General features: G+C 36.4%; 1 protein-coding gene across 1 annotated transcript in view; it reads right to left on the bottom strand.

The window, feature by feature from the left end:
* Positions 1 to 6,445: 6,445 nt before the first annotated feature.
* IL1RAPL1 (interleukin 1 receptor accessory protein like 1) overlaps positions 6,446 to 15,943 on the bottom strand; it is a 651,340-nt gene continuing 641,842 nt past the window's right edge. Inside the window, exons 10-11 of the mRNA XM_089904943.1 lie at positions 7,614 to 7,784; positions 6,446 to 7,164 (exon numbers count right to left, since the gene is read on the bottom strand). Coding sequence (XP_089761069.1) covers positions 6,446 to 7,164; positions 7,614 to 7,784 — 890 coding nt within the window. The remainder of the gene's footprint in view (positions 7,165 to 7,613; positions 7,785 to 15,943) is intronic.

The following is a 15,943-nucleotide window of genomic DNA, read 5'->3' on the forward strand; positions in this document are numbered from 1 at the left end:
TAATAACTTTTAAGTGACTGAGTTTGTGATTCAAACTTCTCACAAATCCAGTAGACGGATTGTAAGTGGACTTGACTTTTTAACACTGTTTTTCTTTTTGTTCAGCCAATTGGCCGTTTCTTAAGTCCCCTTCTCCATAATCATAATAGAAAATCAAGTCTAAGAATTACAAGCTTATACAGACATAAACAGAGAGGGAAAGAAAAGTATAACAAGAGTTGTCAAATTAACGAAGGTACTTACAGAGGTTCCAACAACACATTATTAATTTATTTTCATCGATGATCAGGTAGAAACCAGAAGAAACATTTGTAGCTTAATAAATAATTTAATTTCTTGAATTTCTATGTAACATATAAATTTATTTTTACAGGATATATAGAGAGCATACTCATAGAGAGCAACAGACTTATGAAACGACTGTAAAACACAAATTATAATTCAAGTTTAAAATTTCTCATTTTTACACTTGTATTTGTCTATTTTCCTATTGCTAGTGAAAGCAAAGCCAAATATATAATTGTAAGTATTCCAAGAAAAAAAGGAGTGCCTCCATCACCTACACGAGTTACATACATTCTAGATTGTACAAAATCAAAGAGGGTAGGCAAAACTAAAGGGAAACACTAGGGAAAATGCACTTTTTACTGACCGTTGAACATATCTGAGAGTGTCTGAGTTTAAAATTTGACTTGAACACCAGCAGAGGAAAGTGACTAAACTCATTTTCCTATTTGGGTTCTCTCAAACTCTGAACATGTAGAAGTTTTTACAATTCAATAGCAGATTATATGAACATATCTCCACTACTCTGGTCGAAAGAACACACTAAGGATTCTAGCTACCAGGAGCATATGTTGCAAGGAATATGGACAACTGTCCACATATCCTAACAGAAAGATGTCTTCATCCCAGTTGAGAATTAACCTAAAACACTCACATCCGATCTCCCCAAATTTACTCTCTCATTGACTAGTAAGGATAGATCCGAATTACTTTGCCACATGTTCATGCACTATGTAATATGTAGTTTTACATTAAATTTTTTTTTAATGACCAGCATGCCCTTTGAAATTTAAGGTTATCTGGACTATGAAGGCTGAAATTTACACAACATTAATATTACATGTAAGAGTCTCAAGTTCATGTGCAGTTCTTCGGTTTCTGTTCATTTAGTAGTGGAGGGAATACAGTGTAATGACTTGCCTTTGTTAGAAAGAGAATTCCTTTCGGGCTGTAGACCCTGGGGGATGCATCAATGAAGGTAGTGAATGGTAGAAAAAACAATAGTGTCTTACTTACTTTAATGAACGATTCAGAAACATGAGTTTGTCAGTGGACTCAGAGACTAATTAGAGGAACATTTACTAAAGGGAAAAAGGAAAGTTTTCTTTTTATGTATCTTATGTGTACATAATGGAGAGATGTTTTGTGTTCTGAGCCTGGAAGGAAGAAATGATACTTGATGGAAAATTATAGCTGAGTTCCTTCTTTTTAGTCTGGGCATTTTCTATACATGTGACTGAAGTTTGACGATGATAAAACACATAAGATTAGGATTAGGATTAAGTCAGCAGCATCATCACCATCCTTCTCTTTACTCAAATTTAGTCAGGTCCTATAGCTCCCTGTGACAGTACCTTAATTAACATAGCACAAACTTTCATCTTGCTGCCCATAATGAGTAAAAAGTAAAACTTTAAATAACCACCACCTAACTTCAGCTCATTCCCAAAATTCTTCATATTACCCTAAAGTTATATCATAAATCCTGAAACTGGCATAAGCACAGTTGCTGAAAGCCAAGTATATAACCCATTCTAAATCTTGGCATAAGAAAACTGGGTCCCTTTGGAAAAACACGTCAAATGGCTGTTTCTTCTACTCCTGCACTAAATTAATTCTTCTTAGTGTCGTTGTAGTAGAATGATTAAATCAACCCATAAAAAAGTTTAAAGAAATAAGGCGTCATGCCACATTGCATGATTTCACATTCCCCCACCCCCAAGTATCTTTTGAGTAAATTAAGAAATGAATAAACTATCAACTCTTACTTATTTGGGCATGAATTACTTGTCATCAATCAAAGTTTTTCCTCACTGTAAACCAATCCTCCCACAAAGCTGGGTCATGCTGGAAGAGGAATTGCCTCTGTTTGTTAAAAGAACAACAGTCATCCCCTGAATTTTCATGAATAAAGGTAAGGAATAGTAGCCACAACAGTGCCTACAAGACATGTGGTTTATCTGAATGCCAGTTTCTGAGAATACGCTCTAAATTGAAACATCGACAGTTTTTTAGGTGATGGGTGTCTTTGAGACTAACATCCCAGAAATCACAGTTTTGTACACATTCACAACTCTGTCTGAAATTTCAAGTGCTTCCTTATTTCCTTTAATCCTTCTTACAGACTCAAGGTGTCCTTAAACCCAAGTTTAAGGTCTGGTGTTAAGGATAATGCAAATTTAACTGTTGGTTACTTTCTTTGTTCAGAACAATAAAGTGGGAAGGGTTAGTGATAAGGCAAGGAATAGCTAGCTCTGCTTCCATTGACAGGCTGCTCCTTTTAGGGAACTCAGTTGCATTATCATGTCTTTGTAATGACTGTATATGTTGTTAAAAAAATTCTTCAGCAATAGGGAATATGTAGGTAGGATTTCTAATCCATTTAATAATATTTCACCTATTTTAATCAACTATAACAATAGTGGGAATAATGACCAAGCAAGTTCAGATCAGGAACAGTAAGGGATTTTCCACTTCTGTGTCTATGTATTCTCTTAGTTCCATTCAGTCATTTTACTTGCACAGCATCAATGGTCTCCTCTGAATTTGAATAAGCTTTCTTCTGGGACTAATGATATAAACTTAAACTAAATTCAAATAAGAAAGAAATTAAGCACAAGATAAAAAAATACTTCTTAGAAAAAGGAGAACTAGGGTATCATTCCAGAATCTGAAGATAATTCACCAATGTATGAATTAATGTTTTCCTAGAAATGGTGATCTAAATTTACATAGATGGTATCTGTCAAAAGTTAATGACTATTCTAGGATAAATAAAACTTACTTGGAGTTTAGGGTCGGCTCTCAGTTATTATTTGTTCTTGTCATAAAATGCTAAATAATATTGAAATAAGGAAAAAAGCAGTATTTAGGTATTTAAGTCAATAGGGTTCAAATACATATACTATGAAGAAAGTAATAAATGCAAAATGGTTGACTGAACAATCAAGGGTTCATCTATAGAACTATAGTAGGTTCAGGTGTCTGAACTCATCGTGTGTTAGATTTATTTCATAAAATTGATCTTAACTTAAATCAGCTGGCTGCATGAGATACAAATTTCTTCTCTGCCCATAGAAGACCTATGGAATGGATTACAAATTAAATAATCAAAGATTTGAGCACCAGTATAAAGGGTAGGACGCTCATAGGCAGCAAGTAGAGGTTACATTAAAGAACCAGGTGGACTTACGAATCCATAACATGTCACATTGGAGTCTGAGCAGCGAATGATGACAAACAGGCAATACCAAACAACACACATGTCCAAGTCCAGACGCTGATTATCTCCCTCTGCTTGGCTAACATATTCACACTTTCAACTGTGTTTTTACAGCTAGAATATCCTTATCCCCCACAGTCCCCACCGAAAAAAGAGAAGGATGAAACCTAAGCACTAGGGAAAATACATTTTTTTCTCTCTTTATTGTGAATTCTAACATAACTTTTGTTAAACATAGAGCACGTAAACACATGACAGTTTCCTTCATTTGTTTTCACATGGAGCTGATAGAGGAATACGTGGGAGGAATGTTTCTAAAGCCATAGATAGCTTCTTCTTCCATTTATTTTCTAAAAAATATGACAAAGCATTAGAGGAAAAAAAACGTTTTTTAAGTTGTGAGAATATCAAATATTACCCATCAATCCCTGAATCATGCTATTCAAAGTTCTTAAATCTACACTAAAAATAGAACAAAAAATGTACTCCCAATGCAGCTAAATTAACACCTATGGATGCCTAAAATATGACTGTGGTCTGAATACTTCCTCTACATTTATTCCACACTTTCATCGTGCACTTAAACAAAAATAAAAAAAAAACCAAAGAAATAAACCAGGCCATTGCCATGTTTGCAGTTTTCTGAGCACTGGGGGAATCTGGAATCCAGTCCAATGAGGTTGACTGCCACCAGTCCCTGACAGGTGTCCATAGTACAAAGTAAACAATGGCCTTCTTGGATTCTGAAAATAACCCAATGTGCAAAGCTGACCTTAAAGTTTATGTGTCCTTGCAGCTTCAGTTCTGGTTTGTGAAAATGTGACACAGGTCCAAGGGGAGCACGGGAATAAAGAACAGATTGTAGAGAAGGACCGAGGCGAGTTGTCAGGGAAATAAGCATTTTTTTAGCTAATAAAAATCAATGCACATCCTAAAGGTCCTTTACCTTGTCACACAAATATGAGACGTTTGCATTGTTACAAAATTCTTATACTCATCTCTCATACATCTGCAATTCAGTTTTACCCTCCCCAGTGAACTCTACTGAAGTTTACATTTTTGTGTGTGTGGCCAACTCATACCTTAGTATTGTGACCAAAAGTGTAGAATTGTTTTCTCATTATATGGTGGTAGGAATAAACCAAACATACAATACTCACTACACGAGCCCACAGACGATGGCTGGAATGGAAGTTCCTATAATGAATCACTAAAGTAATGCATGAGTTCTATTATCAGTGTTTTCATCACACTGATTTTTTTTTAAAACTAAAAGTTACTTAGGTAATATTTCCCTTTAGCAATTCTGCCCTCTGCAAGTTCCTTTATGATTGATGTTTCATCATTTTCAACATGACTATGTATTAGCTGCTATGTCATTCAAACATAAAACTACATGGTAAGAGATGAATTTCCTGGGAGCATCAGCTTTCTGTTTCTGACAGATAGAATTATACAGTTAAAGTAAAACTAATTCTTTATACAGTAAAAATTAATTATTTTAAATACCTTCTCACCTAATTTAAAAACTATTTTGTGTAAATAATGTTTATTTTGAAAATACTGATTTCTGTTGGTATTCATATGTTTGACCTCCTGAGTGCTTACATAAACACTTTGATATTAATAAGTGTTGCTTATGTTCACAAACTGAAACCAAACACTTGATTCTGAATATAGCACTGAAAATTAAATACAGTAAATTAACATTTAAATACAAAGGGACCCCATAATAAGTTTCACAGATTTGCACTGACTCTTTAGAAAATAACATTTTCTATAATACAAGTTGACAAAACATATTTGATGACACATCCTGCCCTTCCCTTTGGTTTGGAAGCCTTCAATGTACATTTCACTTTGACTTGTGTTGATTCACCCTTTTGAGTTAACTTGCCAGGCATTTGCACATAATCTCATTTGCAGAAAATTATAGAGGGAAAAGAGGAAGTAGAATAGTAAACAAAAACAGCCACAAACACATTCATGCCTTTCCAGGAAGTGATCAAATATAGGGCTTGATTTTTTTGTTTTTTTTGTCTTTTTGCTTTTTTTTGTTTTTGTTTCTTTTGTTGTGTGTTTTTATATATATATATGTATATATATATATATTTATATAAGGGTACATCAACTCATTTAAAAAACGGAAACAGCACACTCTCCCCCATTTTCTGCCCTTGATCTTCTCTTCTTAGCACTCTGTAGTGGTCACTGTCAAGTGACTAGCACACTTTTGGGTCTGGAGTGTATTCTGACGAGCAGTGAATTAAATGTTAAGACAGTTAGACCCTCCCCAAGCCCTTCTCAGAGTTTACACATCATGCCGCCATTAGAAGGGTAGAGGTGGGGAATGAGGTGGGACAAGGAAGATATTCAGGGCTCTGATTGGCGCGGCCCTCCTATGAACAAGTGTTCTTCTCATCTTTTTTTTTTTTTTTCCCAAAATGGCAATGCTGGCATTCGTTGCACTGCTTTCTGAAGGCCCACATGGCCCTGCTGATCCTAGGCAGAACCCAAGAGAGGATCCGGCGCTCCTTGTCCCATCGGATAGATTTGTCCAAGCACCCCAAGGAAATGTTAAAAGCAAAACAAAAATCAAGGAAAGGAAATAAAAACCCATTCTAAAACTAAACTAATGAAGCAAAAAAGGGTTTTCTATCTATACATAAGTCTCTTCTTTAAAAAAAGGTAAATTTACAAATTCCAATGACATATAAAACAAAGTCAAAAAATGTAATGGTAAGAGACATGGTAAAACAGGAAGACACTGATGCTACAAAGAAATTGCAAAAAACATATGTACAAGACCCTGTTTTTCCTCGTGTTCTAGAGATTGTAATGCATGTTTTTAACAGCAGCAGTCGAGGATTTAGTTCCAGGCACTGGACTGCAGACTCCACTCAGACTCCCAGGGACGGGGTGTCCCTTGCTTTTCTGTCACCATATCACACTGGATATACTGGTCTCCCTTGGCAACAGCGGCAGGATGGCACTGTTTGTGTGGGCCTCGTCTGGATTCTGCTCCCTGCTCGATTTTGTCTGTGGCCGCTGACCGTTGATGAGTGTCATAGGGATGTTACAATAGGTATGCTGATTTCCCATGGAGGTAAGAGGCAGGGTGCCGGTAGGAGGTACGTCGTATTCATAGCTTCGGTAGTAGTGTTTCTGACGCATTTGTGAATGGTAAGTGTTGTGAAAGGTGGATCGGAGATCTGGATGGGCAGTGGCTAGAGCTGTGGAGGTGGCCGCAGCCATGGAAATGGCTGAGACAGTCTGCAGCTCCCCGAAAGGCCCCTGCTCGCTAACATCTAAAGCCTGCTCGTGCGTAACGGGTTCTATCCTCTTAAAAGGCATTTCATATTGTAAACGTTTCCAGAACTTAGAGTTCAGCTTGTTGCATTTTGGTCCATGCCATTTAATAACGGTCAGGAGCTTGATGGTGTGCTTGAGGGCCTCCACCTCCTGGTAGTTCATAACTCCTCGTAGCTCACTGCATTCAATTAGTATCACTTTAATTTCTCCAGTCACAAGCATGTTTCGAAGTCTGGTCTCCAGCTCAAAGATGCTCCAGCCCCTTCTGACTACGTAATTTGGGGTCATGACAATAATCAGCCGCTTGCTTTGATCTACACACCTTGCCACATCTTCAATATACGCTACAACAGAGAAGAGGGTTCATCAGAATAAGCAAATTGAACATGGGGTCCAGAACGCCCCAGTAAATTCTCTTTCACACATTAAATGAGAATTGCTGGTTCTTTTTGCTATTAGGTAAACCCTTGAGAAGATGAAAACAGCCAATGATCACTTTGAACAGAGTATGGGACTTTTCTTCTCTCAAAGATAGAAATGTTTTCCCAGGTACAAATCTCTCATCTGGTTTCTTTAAATGTCAAGGCTTATAACATGAGACGCTTTATAGAATAACAGAAGTAGCTTCCTCAGGGGTATCAACACTTATTTTTCATTTGAACACATAATGCCATTTCTTTCTTGAGAAACTGAAAGACGTAGAAGAACTAAAAGTTTAAATTCTGTTTAAAAATGATGATTACACAGACGGACACAAGTATATGCACACTCTTAAATGAAAACATTAACTTACTTCCAGTTGGGATTAAATCTCTATCTGGTATAAACAACTTATATCCATAATGCTTTTCAAGCATATCAGGTAGGATTTCAAGAGCAAAGCGTTCTTCTTCCCCAGTCTCTTGATTCCACTGGTCAGGATCCACTTTGGTGTATGATAAGTATGCATCATAATCTTTATTATCTGTCAAGAACATTACAGAGTAAAGCTGAAGTCACTACTCTACAAAGAAAACAGTAGGACATGAGAACATTCACCTCACTTCATAAATATCTCCAAGTGTCCCACTTCTGGGATGCCAAAGAAAGAAGTCTTTATTAATTTTCATTAAGAATACAATAATGCCAAGTATCGTGGAATGAATTTTGGGGTATAAAGGAGTCACTATTTTTGTTGTTATTAAGACAGTAGGAGAAAAATTAATGAAAAGAGCAATGAAATGGTAACGCTCAACATCTTTGATGCACAGATCATAGAGAATTTTGACAGCTTATAAAAGCCACATATTTGGATAGTACGTTCTTATTCTACATAAATGTACATTCACCTAATCAAAGAAAGAACACTGAAACTGGCTTGAGGAATGGTTTTTAGGTTGTGTGTGTTGTGCTGATTTTCTTTTGGGGAAAAAATAAAATGAAATTTGGAATAATTAATTTTTCTTTGGGAGCTGGTTCTTGGATTTTAGAACTGAGTTTAGTATGCTGAATTATTATAGAAAAACATATTGTTTTCCTGATCTTCATTTACCTTACATGTAAATTATTGCCAAATTATTTTTCATCATGTTAATCAGTTTGACTATAAGAATCCAAAATTATAATATAAATGAATGAAACTTAGTTCTAAAATTTGATTTCTTTCCTCATTCTTCCCCATATTTACATGAGAACTCTTCAAATATTTGATGACTACTATCGTGCATTATTTTTATCTTAACGTAAACATCCCCAAATTCTCATTTGTTGTTTCTTAGAATAAGAAGCCATTTATCTTCTGCATAGTCTCATTCTCGAATTTCCTTTTCAGAGTGTGATATCAGGATTCATAATTCACCTCAATTCTAAATACTATCAGTATGCTGAGCCTATCAATATCAATATGCTTAGGTCTCTTTTGTGCTTCTTTCCCAATGACTGTCATTGTATTATTTGATTATTAGATCAAGTTGAATTGAAACACTCTTAAATTTCAGAACAAAATGAACTGGGCATTTGGTATAGAAAATTTAAAATCTTTGGGGTATAAAACATCAAAGATACAGGGGCATCCATGACTTGCTCTGGATGGCTTTGGGACACTCCTTTTGACTTCAAAGACACTAAAGCTCTCTTCTATAACTTGTCATGGAAAACTCGAAAAACTGTTTACTTCACCTAAAGTTAACACAGGCATATAAGAAGCTAGCAATTCTACTATAGGATCCCTGGGGAAAAGAACCTTTAGCTATGGAAGATTTCTTTAAAGCACACTTCAGGTAAAAAAAAAAAAATGTAATCATCCCTATCATATTTTGGTATTTGGTATTTTCTTTATTCTTCAACCAGGATATAGTTGTACATAGTAAAAATAAAATTCAATTTTCACAAAAAATAATAATTATGTTTGTTATACCATGTCTACGCACACATGCCAGCAGTCTACAGTGGTACCATTTTGTTGATGTAAATACTTCATTTGAGTAAGAAATCATAGAAAATAGCACATAATAAAGCTATAATATAATACCAGTTAGTATTTAATTAACAGGTCAATTTATTAGATAATCACATGCCATATCTATGAGATAAAATCTTCCCCTTTGCAATATGGGTCAGTAGCTTCCAGTTTAGTAGAAGATGTAGACAAGTCAACAATCTATTTCCAGAGGATAAATGTGTTGCAAAGAGTAGTACAGGGGTCATGGGCCAAAGGGAGGACTCTTTAAGCCAGACTGCAGATTGTAGAATGATTTCATGCATATACTACTTTCTTTCTGGGAGGTTTTCCTCTTCCAGATTTTTACAAAGTACTGTAAAGTGCTGAAGTTTGCTCAGACCTGAGATGTATAATGACTAGATTCTCATTCTTTGCTTTTTGCCTTCTGTAGGCTTAAAAAATATTTGATAACCAGATCAATATGAACAACAAAAAGAACAGAGCACTTATGACTCAGAGGATATGTAAACAATGGTCCACCAATACTCGTAAGTTCCAGCTGGATATCACTTCTGCTTACATGACACTGTTTCTGGTTCCCCTGCCTCTTCAATGGACATCTCTCTTCCAATCCATAAATACTGTCATTTCTCAAGATGTTTTCTGTGGCCTGTTTCATTTGTCTTTCAGTCTGTTTTCCCTTAAAAATCTCCTTTCCTCCTATGACATCAACAACCACTTCTGTGTAGACGTCTCTCTAATGTAGATGTCCAATCTCGTCTTCTTTCTCATGAATCTGTAACCTGGACCCCTTAATTTGGATGCTCAGCATGTACCTCACATTTGACATGTTCACAACGAAACAAGCTTCCCATCTCAAGCTTTGTTTTCACATTTTATTTCACTTAAATTTTATTAACATAACAATCTCACATCTTTAGTCTCCAAACTTCAGAGGCATGTTCCACTTATCTCTTTTCATTACCAATAACCTCACAGCCATTCACTGGTGAAAATCCTTTGGATTCTGTTTCCATCCTAGGTGAGGCCCTACTCTCTTCTCAACTGTTATAATTATATTTTAGTGGGTCTTCCCTCTCCATTTCCTTATTCTTCTGGCCCATTCCGCATAGAATCACAAAATTTATTTTTCCAAACCTCACCACTGATTGTGTTTATGGTAGCTTGAAAAATATTTATGGCTATCCGTTGTCTAAAAAACAGCAGCTAACTGTGCAGTTGTTTCCTTTGAATCTGAGCCTGATATCATTGAGTTGAAGGTGATCTCTTTTCCCATGTATTATATTATTGTGCTCACATTTTATCTTCTTTCTTTGACCACAAGATCCTTGACTCAGATATGTGACTAGGGCTTAGTAGATGCTCAAACATATCTGTTGATGAAATGAATGAATGGCCTCTCATTTGGGTATCACATGACATACCTTATGGCTAGTGTGGAGATTTTCTCAAGATTTGGGTCATTTCCTAGGAGAGATGTCTTTGGTGATACACACTCCAAGCTGCCTGGACTCCTCAAGTAATTACTAGGAGCTACAGGGTCAAAGTTTAGCAAAGTTCCTTTGGAATAATCTTGAACTGTATTTTCTCACTGTGACTCAGTTGAAGACCTCAGAGTCCTCGGAAACTTCTCTGAAAAAGTGGTTTTCATGCTGAAGCATGAACGACAACAATTTGGAGGACTTGATAAAATACAGACTGTTAGGTCCCACCTCCAGAGTTTTCAATTCAGAGCATCTGGAATAGGTCCTTAGAATTTGAATTTATAGCAAACTATCAGGTGGTACTGCTGCCGGTCCAGGGACAATACTTTGAGAAATTCTGCTCTAGGACAGGGTATAGGTACCCAAAGGTCTCAAAGGCATCAAAGAACTGCAGTCAGCTGCCAGGTAATTGATCCAAGTACCACAAAACCTACACACTGCAGCCTCAGCTCCATGATGAGTGGTCTTGATACTTACAGGGCATGTGCTCTAAATAAAATAGCTGAAAATCCCCTTTCATCAAAAAGGGGATAAATTCTTACCTAGACTAATATATTCAGTAACTGTATTAAGCTTAAATGAACCTTGGGAAGAGGTGCTGTGGTCTCAGTCAGTTTTCTCTCTCTTTATGTCATCTGAGTGAATTTATAACATTTAAGCTAATATCTCCCAGATAAAAAGGAGTCGCTCACATGTCGGTTATTCTGGTAATAAGGCCCCTTGCAAGCATCTGCAGCAGCTTCCTCCCTCAAATCAATGGGAGACTTGATTGATATCTAATTCCTCTCTTTCCCCAGAGTCTATGTCAGTGCAGTACTGGGCTAGGCGTTTATTTACCCACAGAAGCAAACTCCTGACTTGAAAATTATCAGACTGCAAACACCAGGCCAGATATCATGCTAAATTCAGCAATGTTTCCTGATTCAAAATCACATGGATTCTAAGGTTTCTACTTTTTTCCCAGTTACCAGCTGAATCTGAATCTTGGGAAATATCTCTTAGATTTTTTTTTATATCTGTAAGAACATACATTGACTAATCTTAATGTGTATAAGAAACTGAAAAATTGAGATTTTTTATAATCATAGAAAAAAAATTCTGCTAAGATTTTTAAAGGTAGGACTGTGATCTTTTAAATTCAACTTAAGTTTATAAACAGCTGAAAACTAGTTAGTCATAACAAGAGAGTACAACAATATATTTCTTATTCTGAACTTTATTCTCTAAATTTTATTTTCTGTAACTTAAACCTTCAACTATAATTCTTTGACTACAGAGATGGAAAGCAGTTGATGTACACACCCTCTGTAATAATATTCATAAGCTCTAATATAGTCATTGGTTTACTCTTTTCATGATTTTCAAGAGATTCTGACTGTAATTTCCCACAAAAAAAGAAAAATAGGAATGAAGTCAGCAAGATGGTCAAATAAGATATCCCTTGCATGTATCCTCTCAGCTGCAGTACAGAGCCAGTCCTGCCCACCCAAGGACCCATCCAATGACCAGATAGAAGCCCTCCAAGAAACCTGGTGGGAGACATACCCAACCACACACCTGGCAATAGGTCCACCGAGTGAAGACCCGATTGTGGATCCTGAAGTGAACACTTGTCCAAGTGCTATACTACTGAACAAGGTACTAGAGGCATTCCTCTCCATCCAGAGACCAGACAGGATCCATGTGAACCTGAGCTCCTGCTCACAAGCCTGCCAACCATGAACTTCACTGCAGACCCGGCAACAGACTCAAAACTAGCTCCAGCCCAGAATGATTAGGATTCTGGAGGTAATCCCATTGGCCTGGGGAACAGACAGCAGAAGAACTTTACCTGCTAAAGTCAGTGTGTAAAGATTAGAAGAGATGTTTGCTCCTTCAAATGCAGAGACACTAATGCAGGGATACATGGATCACAAAGAATCGGGCAAATATGACATCACCAAAGGAAACTAATAAAGCGCCAGTGACCAAGCCCTAAGAAATGGAGATCTACAACTTGTCCAGCAAAGAATGAAAAATAATCATCTTAAAGGACATCAGTGAAATAAAAAATAACACAGGTAGACAATTTAACAAAATCAGAAAACAATGCATGAACAAAATGAGAATTTTATGAAAGAAACAGAAACCATAAAAAAGAATCAGACAGAAATCCTCAAGCCAGCAACTACTTTGACTGGTGAATTCTACTAAATATTTAAAGAAGAATTAATGCAATCCTCAAACTTTTCCAAGGAAAAATTGAAGAGGAGGGAACACTCTCAAACTCATTTTATGAGGCCAGCATTATCCTGATACCAAAGCCAGATAAGGACACTACAAGAAAACTATAAGCCAGTATCCCTAATGAATATAGATACAAAAAAAACACAACAAAATACTAGCAAACCAAATTCAACTGTACATTAAACAGATAATATAACATGATCAAGTGGGATTTATGGGACTTCCCTGGCAGTCCAGTGGTTAAGACTCCATGCTTACATTGTAGGGGGCATGGGTTCAATCCCTAGCTGGGGAACTGTGATTCCACATGCTGTGTGGCATGGGCAAAAAAGAAAGCAGGATTTATTCCTGGGATGCAAGGATGGATCAACATATGCAAATCAATTCCATTTAGAATATTATCAAAAATTATAAAATACTGAAAAATAAATTTAGCCAAAGAGGTGACAGATCTGTACATTGAAAACTATAAGACACTGATGAAGAAACTGAAGAAGAAACAAATGGAAAGCTATCCCATGTTCATTAATCAGAATAGTTAATATTGTTAAAATGACCATACTACCCGAAACTATGTATAGATTCAATATAATCCCTATCAAAATTCCAATGGCGGGCTTCCCTGGTCACGCAGTGGTTGGGAGTCTGCCTGCCGATGCAGGGGACGGGGTTTGTGCCCCAGTCCGGGAGGATCCCACATGCCATGGAGTGGCTGGGCCTGTGAGCCATGGCTGCTGGGCCTGCATGTCCGGAGCCTGTGCCCCGCAGCGGGAGGGGCCACAGCAGTGAGAAGCCTGCGTACCGCAAAAAAAAAAAAAAAAAAAAAAAAATTCCAATGGCAATTTTAACAGAAATATAAAAAAACTCTAAAATTCATATGGAATCAAAAAAGACCCTGAATAGCCAAAGCAATATTGAGAGAGAAGAGCCCAGCTGGAGGCATCACACTTTCTGATTGCAGACTATACTGCAAAGCTATAGTAATCAAAACAGTATGGTGCTGACATAAAAACAGACACATAGACCAATGGAACAAAATCAAGAGCCCAGAACTAGACCCACATATATGTGGTCAGTTGATATTTGACAAGGGGGACAAGAATACTCAATGTGGAAAGGATAACCTTTTTAATAAATGGTGTTGGGAAAACTGTCTATCCACATGCAAAAGAATAAATTTGGGCCCCTATTTCACACCATTCACAAATTTTAATCTGAAATGGATTAAAGACTTAAATGTAATACTTGAAACCATAAAACTCCTAGGAGAAAACATAAGGAAAAACTCCTTAACATTAGTTTTGGCAACAATTCTTTGGCTATGACACAAAAAGCACAAGCAACAAAAGCAAAACTAAACAAGTGTGACTATATCAAAGTAAAAAGCTTCTGCACAGCAAAAGAAACAATCAATAAATAAAAAGGCAAGTTACAGAATGGGAGAAAATATTTGCACACCATATATTAGATAAGGGGAGGGTTAATATCTAAAATATATAAGGGACTCATACAACTCAATAGCAAAAAGCCATGTAGGACATACAATGGCCAAAAGGTGTATAAAAAGATGTTCAACATCACTAATCATCAAGAAGTGCAAATCAAAACCACAATGAGACCTCACCTCATACTTCTTAGGATGGCTATTATCAAAAAGACAAGGTAACAACTGTTGGCAAGGATGTAGAGAAAAGGGAACCCTCCTGCCCTGTTGGTGGGGATGTAAGTTGGTGCAGCCACTAGGTAAAACAGCATGGAGATTCCTCATAAAATTAAAAATAGAAGTATCATATGATCCAGCAATCCCACTTCTGGGTATATATCCGAAGGAAATGAAACCACTCTCTCAAAGAGATATCTGTACCCCAGTGTTCACTGCAGAATTATTCACAATAGCCAAGACATGGAAACCACCTAAGTGTCCATCAACAGATGAGTGGATAAAGAAAATGTGTATATGTGTGTGTGTGTATACATATATATATACATATATATAAAAATACATACACACACAGTAGAATATTATTTAGTAGAATATTATTCTGCCATAAAAATGAAGGAAACCTTCCACTTTATTTAGATGGACCTTGAGGTCATTACGCTTAAGTGAAACAAGTCAGACAGAGAAAGACAAATACTGCATGATCATGGAACTGAAAAAGCTGAATTCATAGAAACAGAGAGTAGAATGGTGGTTGTCAAGGGCTGGGGGCAGGGGAAAGGGGGAGATGTTGGTCAAAGTAAATAAACTTCCTGCTATAAGAAAAATAATTTCTAGGGATACATACACAGCTTGGTGAATATGGTTAACAATACTGTATTATATACTTGAGAGCTGCAGAGAATAGATCTTAAATGTTCTCACTACAAAAAGAAATCATTATGTGAGGTGATGGATATGTTAAGTAACATTATTGTGGCAATCATTTCACAATATATATGTGTATCAAATCATCACACTGTATACCTTAAACTTACACAATGTTACATGTCAATTATATCTGAATAAAGCTGGGGGGAGAAAGAAAAACAAACAAACCAAAAACTCCAAACCTAACCAATTAATTAGTTGCTTTGTTACTTTAAGTCAAACAATTAGTCCGGTAGAATTTTCTCCTTCAATTTACCGAATGAACTACTATGTTTTATAAAAAGATATATTTGAGGGGGAAAACGTTTAGACTCTGGAGAGTTAAGAAATAAAAATATGAATTAAAAATATTATTAAGAAATCTTGAAGAGAGAAGGAAAATATAGAACTGTGTAACAGGAATAAAAAAAAGTGGTTGGAAAAATGATAAATAAATATTTTCCTCTTTGACATATGAGAGGATATTAGTCAATTCTCTTTAAAAGGATTGAGAAGCCAAAGGATCCATGGATTTTTTAGAACAATAGAGCTTTTAAGAAAATGTAGACTGAAGACTCCCTTATCAAGATGAAGGCGGTGGCTATATTGGATGTGGGCTAGGA

This window comes from Delphinapterus leucas, chromosome X, assembly GCF_059928025.1.
Source record: "Delphinapterus leucas isolate spDelLeu-1000000601 "Yukka" chromosome X, BTC_Dleu_Yukka2, whole genome shotgun sequence".
Lineage (NCBI taxonomy): Eukaryota > Metazoa > Chordata > Mammalia > Artiodactyla > Monodontidae > Delphinapterus > Delphinapterus leucas.